The sequence below is a fragment of the Nomascus leucogenys genome, chromosome 5 (genome assembly GCF_006542625.1).
Source record: "Nomascus leucogenys isolate Asia chromosome 5, Asia_NLE_v1, whole genome shotgun sequence".
Taxonomy (NCBI): domain Eukaryota; kingdom Metazoa; phylum Chordata; class Mammalia; order Primates; family Hylobatidae; genus Nomascus; species Nomascus leucogenys.
Window position 1 is genome coordinate 58,665,189 of NC_044385.1, and position 6,193 is coordinate 58,671,381.

General features: G+C 41.4%; 1 protein-coding gene across 1 annotated transcript; it reads right to left on the reverse strand.

Annotated features, from left to right (window-relative positions):
• Positions 1 to 988: 988 nt before the first annotated feature.
• On the reverse strand, positions 989 to 3,171 carry PABPC3 (poly(A) binding protein cytoplasmic 3). Its single transcript, XM_030813219.1, has one exon. The coding sequence runs from the start codon at positions 3,115 to 3,117 to the stop codon at positions 1,201 to 1,203; it is 1,917 nt and encodes a 638-aa protein (XP_030669079.1). The 5' UTR covers positions 3,118 to 3,171; the 3' UTR covers positions 989 to 1,200.
• Between the last annotated feature and the right edge of the window lie 3,022 nt (positions 3,172 to 6,193).

The window sequence follows — 6,193 nt, forward strand, 5'->3', positions numbered from 1 at the left end:
TATATATGAACACATATTATTTATATGTTTTTGTGTATGTGTGTGCATAGCTATACCCACATTATATAGTGACCATCTCTCTATATACACATAGTCTATTGCAAAGTAATATGGTATAATTATATTTCTATGTAGTGCAATGTCACAGCCTCTACTCATCTTAAAGGAGAATGCTCAAATGGGCTGTCCTTTTATACAATTCACTAGGTGTAACATTAATTATAAATATTTATATTAATTAATATTACCAATAAAGGAGCTACAAGTAGTGATAAATTATATTGGGAGGAGGAGGAGGAGGGATGATGGGAAGGGGTAGATGAAGCATATCCTTATTTGTTACAGCAGGAAGTCAATAGTTAAATTACAAAATTGATAAACCAAGAAATAACTATGTACAATTATTATTGAAGAAAATCAACTACCAGAAACACTAAAACCAAATGATTAAAAGCGATAATCTCTGTGATCAGAACCAAGTTTAGCCTCCTGTTCAATTAGATTTTTAAAACTATGTATTTTTTATTTTAAAATAATGCAGTATAAATTAATAATTGTCTTACAATTTTGAACAAATGTCACTGAATTGATAATCACTATTTTGTCATTGCATGTTTTCATTTATGAATATTAAAAAAACACTATTATGTAAAGACCTAAAATTTTGGTGAAAAAGTGATTTTCATATTTGAAATATAGTGGGAGATACAATAATAGAAAATGTAAAGAAAGACTATTAGTAAAATTAATGCTTTTTCTTTTTTTACTGTTTAAGAAATTTTTATTAAAGCAAGAATTTTATAATCCAAACCATGTTTCCTTGCTCAGTTATCCATTGTTTTAAGTAACATTTTGAGCTATTCCACAATAAAGAATTAAAAAATTAAAGAAAGGAATGCTTTAAATTTTTGTACTTTGCTGAAAATTCTTTTCCCCAGGGTATGTATGTTTTTATATTTTACTATTTTTTTGTTTTTAAATCAATTAAGTAATTTTTTTTTTGTTTTTAAATCAATAAGTAATCTAGGACTAGCATTATATTTGCTAGACCTGGCATTTGCTCGGTACATAAGGTTCAAAGTTTCCTTTCCATTTTTTATTTATTTTAGATTTTGCAATTTTTTTCCCATAGTATTTAAGTTTCTCGATGTTTACATGTTTTTCTTCGGTGAAGCACAAATTTCTTTTAGTGGTCTCTGATCAATTGTAAACAGTTGGAACACCGGTGGCACTGTTAACTGCTTTCTGGGCAGCCTCTTTAGCTTGGTGGGCCTGTAGTACGACTACAGCTTCATCAACCTTAGAACAGAGTGACTCTGGAGACTCGAGCATATGAAGAAGTTCTGAATTATCCGTCTCCAACAACATGCCAGTGATTTTACCAGCAAGAGTAGGGTGCATGGCTTGTATAAGAGGAAAGAGCCGTTCACCCAACATTTGCTTTTGCTCTTTAGGAGGGGCAGATGCCAACATGGCGGCAGTCAAAGTTTCCTGACCTTGTACATGAACAGCAGGCTGTTGCATTTTAACTTGTGGCTGTGCATTAAGATGTTGCTGAGGATTGCGAACTCCCGCAGCATATTTATACCGTGGGACCGTGTGCACAGCAGGGGTAGCTGCAGCAGCAGCAGCTGCAGGACGTGGACCCACTGTCTTTGTTGATTTGTTAGCAACACGCTGCGGTGACATGACTCGTGGAACCTGTGAAGAAGCTGGTCTCATAGTATTAAATGGTACTCTAGGAGCAGCTGGGCGGATAGCACCGGGCTTATTTTGGAATGGATGAGGTCTGGCACCCTGAGCAGTCCAGCAAGGACTTGGTCTTAGTTGAGCAGTTTGGCTAGGAGGATAGTAGGCAGCATGGTTCTGAGTCTGTGGGACAGCTGCCATGAAGTAACCTGAAGGAGGTGCTGGCTGGTAGGGGTTGATTACAGGGTTGGGCACAGCTGGTACACTTGCCTTTCTCTGCATATACTCGTTAGTGAGGTAAGCCTGGCGCTCTTCTTTGCGCTGAGCTAAAGCTACATACAATGGCTTTGTGGCCACAATTCTACCGTTCATTTCTGTAACTGCTTTAGTGGCTTCTTCTGGGGAGGAGAAACATACGAAACCAAATCCTTTGCTGCGACCACCTTCCATCATAACCTTTGCACTAGTGATTGTACCAAATGGAGAAAACGCTTTCCGGAGACGTTCATCATCAATAGCATCATCAAGATTTTTCACATAAAGATTAACAACCTGGTATCTGGTGATCCTATCTTGCTTCATCTGTTCAAATTTGCACTTAAGTTCCGTCTGCCGTTCCACTTTTTTCTGAGCTCGACCAACGTAAATTTGTTTTCCATTGAGCTCCTTTCCATTCATCTCATCTACAGCTTTCTGTGCATCTTCATGCTTTTCAAAGCTTACAAATCCAAATCCTTTGGATTTTCCACTTTGATCAGTCATCACTTTCACACTTAAGGTGGGCCCGAACTTGCCAAACAGATCCTTAAGGCGCTCATCGTCCATGTCTTCTCCAAAATTCTTGATGTAAACATTGGGGAACTCTTTTGCCCTAGCTCCAAGTTCAGCTTCTCGTTCTTTACGAGACTTAAATCGTCCAACAAATACTTTGCGATCATTTAGGGGAATTCCATTCATTTTTTCAATAGCTCTTTCAGCTGCTTCACGTGTCTCAAAGTGTACAAATCCATAACCCTTGGAACCATTTTCATCACAAACCACCTTACATGAAAGGACGTTACCAAAAGCAGAAACTGTATCATACAGCGCTTTATTATTAATGGATTTATCCAGATTTTTAACGAATATGTTGCCCACTCCACTTTTGCGAAGTGATGGATCACGCTGAGACCACATGATGCGTAATGGCTTGCCCTTTATAACATCAAAATTCATGGTGTCCAGAGCATGCTCCGCGTCCTTCGGGTGCTGGAAGTTCACATAGGCGTAGTTGGAGGAGTGGGGGGTGATCACGTCCCTGCAAACCCGGATGGAGAGGATGGGCCCCGCCCGGCTGAACTTCTCGTAGAGCATCGCCTCAGTCACGTCGGGGTGGAGGTCCCCCACGTAGAGCGAGGCCGTTGGGTAGCTGGGGGTGCTGGGGTTCATTCTCGGCACGGCTGCCCGCAGGGACACAGGCCGCGACCTTTCCGTTGGAGGAGTAGAGCGAGTGCCGGGGCCGGGGGCCGGAGCCGAGGAGAGGGGAGCGGGGGCAAGCGCAGAGGGACAAAAATCACCCGAAATCGAAACGTACTCAACCGCCACAGAACGTGGTCGATCCGCTGCCACTTGCTGCCGGCTGCCGACGGGGAGCCAGGGTGGCGGTGCGGGGTCCGGGCAGCGGGAAGGCCTTGGTCTCTTGGTTCCTTCTTGGAGCTGCTGCGGGGCCGCTGGCGGGAGGCTCAGGCTCAACTGCTTCACCGGGTTATTTTGTAAAAGAGCATTCATGATTTTTCTAAGATGATTTTTATAATCCAAATTTAAAATGCCTAGGAAAAAAAAATGAATTTTTTTCTCCTTTCTCCTTTAGCATGTTTTTATATATGTTCTACTTTACACAAATATATTTTTATAAAATATTTTCTACTTTTTACCTCGTCTCTACTAAAAATACAAAAAATTAGCTGGGCCTGGTGTGCTCACCTGTAATCCCAGCTACTCGGGAGGCCTAGGCGCGAGAATCGCTTGAACCCGGGAGGTGGAGGTTGCAGTAAGCAGAGATCGTGCCACTGCCCTCTAGTCTGGGTGACAGAGCGAGACTCTGTCTCAAAACAAACAAACAAACAAAAACGAGAAACCGACTTTTTATATTATATAACAATATAAAACATAATATGTAATTTTATTTTTCATTTATTTATTTTAATTTTATTTATTTATGAGACGGAGTTTCACTCTGTTGCCCAGGCTGGAGTGCAGTGGTGCAATCTCGGCTCACTGCAACCTCCACCTCCCAGGTTCAAGCGATTCTCCTGCCTCGGCCTCCCAAGTAGCTGGGATTACAGGCACCCACCACCAAGCCTGGCTAATTTTTTGTGTTTTTAGTAGAGACAGGGTTTCACCATCTTGGCCAGGCTGATCTTGAACTCCTGACCTCGTGACCCACCCACCTCGGCCTCCCAAAGTGCTGGGATTACAGGTGTGAGCCACCGTGCCCGACCAATAAACATGTAATGTTAATATGGTATTATATATGATATAGTCTCTTGAGGTCAGGTTGGGATTCACTGTTAAGTATACGTTTTATAATCATAAGTACACAATCTTGTGACCTAATATAGCTACATATCTAAGTAACTGATGATCTGAAATAATTCTATTTAAGAAAATCCTTTAAGAAAGGTCCAGTCCCACAAAAAATATCAGTTGGGGGGAGGATCTGTTCATTTTGTTCATGTTACAAATAATTTATTATAGGGTTTTTTGTTTTTTTTTTTTAGATAAAGTCTCGTTCTGTCACCCAGGCTGTAGTGCAGTGGTGCAATCTTGGCTCACTGCAACCTCCACCTCCCAGGTTCAAGGGATTCTTGCGCCTCAGCCTCCTGAATAGCTGGGATTACAGGCAAACACTACCATGCCCGGCTAATTTTTGTATTGTTTTTAGTAGAAACGGGGTTTCCTCATGTTGGCTAGGCTGGTCTAGAATTCCTGACCTTAGGTGATCTGCCCACCTCCGCCTCCCAAAGCTCTGGGATTACAGGCGTGAGCCACCGCGCCTGGCCTAGAGCGTTTCTTTAAATAGTGGTTGCCACTAATATAAAATTCAATTAAAAGTTTAAAAATTAAGTTGATACACAGTTTTTTAGGAGCACATCCATCATTTCAACAATGTAGGCTTGTAAAAACCAAGTGCTAGGAAGGGTGTGATTACTCAACAATATGAGATCGATTTTCTGCCTCATTAACAAAAGCAAAATGCTCTTCCAGAGAAAGGCAGCTTTGCAGAACCATTTCAGTGTGTTTATGGGCAGGAAAGCAGATTCACAAAGATGTGAGAATGGACTTGCTCTTATTCCTGACAGATGCAGCCCACAGAATATACACTTGGGTGGAAGAAAACCAGGATGAATGTATCAAAATTCCAGGCTTCTTGGAGACCTATGATTTAATTTGTAACTTCATTTTCAGATTTCCCAGAAGTTTTGAAGATTGCAATCCCAAGCCCAGTGATGGCAGAGCATTTAAAATAAACCTAGACCATACAGGAGAAGGTCATTTCCACTGGACAACTAATCTGCCGATTGTATTATGGTTTAGAGAAAATCCTGATGCAGTTAGCAAACAAATTGATTTGTGTGGAAAACTTTTGTCTGGAAGGAAAACGAACTGAATAGATAGAAGGGATTTATTATTATTATTATTATTATTTTGAAGACAGGGCCTCACTCTGTTGCCTAGGCTGGAGTGCAGTGGCCGCAGCTCACTGCAGCCTCCACTTCCCAGGCTTAAGAGATCCTCCCACCTCAGCCTCCCAAGTAGCTGGGACTAGAGGCACGTGCCACCACACCCAGCTAATTTTTGTATTTTTTGTAGAGATGGGGTTTTGCCATATTGCCCAAGCTGGTCTGGAACTCCTGAGCTCTCCAACTCCTGAGCTCAAGCAATCCGCCCACCTCGGCCTCCCAAAGTGCTGGGATTGCAGGCGTGAGCCACCACACCTGGCCAGAGAAATTTATTCTTTCCCAGATCCTTCTAAGTTTATATCGGCATATTATATGGTTTAATCACAGCTCTTAGTCACCATGGTTTCCAGAGTAACAGGGAATGGAAATCCCCACGTCTAATTCCTACACTTTCCCTCTTCCCTTTTGTGGAGCTTCTTTTCATTTCATGATTTTTAGCAATTATAAGTTTGACTGCTTCTCTTCTGGAGAGTTGGTAGTCTGTAGAAAACATCTAGTCTTTGGTTTGTTGTCAGATAAAACTGAAGGTAGTCTTATGCACAAATAAGGCAGAATAAAGTCGGTTCTTATGTTTAAAAAAGAATTAAAAATGGAAAGCCTCAAATATGGGCTGTCAGGCTACCCTGTTGACATATTATTGTGGATGATGGTGTCAGATTGTACAGTGGGGTTGTAAATGTTGCACCTACACATATTGTCCAAATAGAAACATACAAAATGACACTTGTGTACTTGTCCAAATAGAGAAGTACAAAAATACACACTTTTGGGCAAAGAACATG

Bases quoted from the DNA above. Each gene is read 5' to 3' on its own strand.
- PABPC3 (XM_030813219.1), bottom strand. From the start codon at position 3,117: ATGAACCCCAGCACCCCCAGCTACCCAACGGCCTCGCTCTACGTGGGG.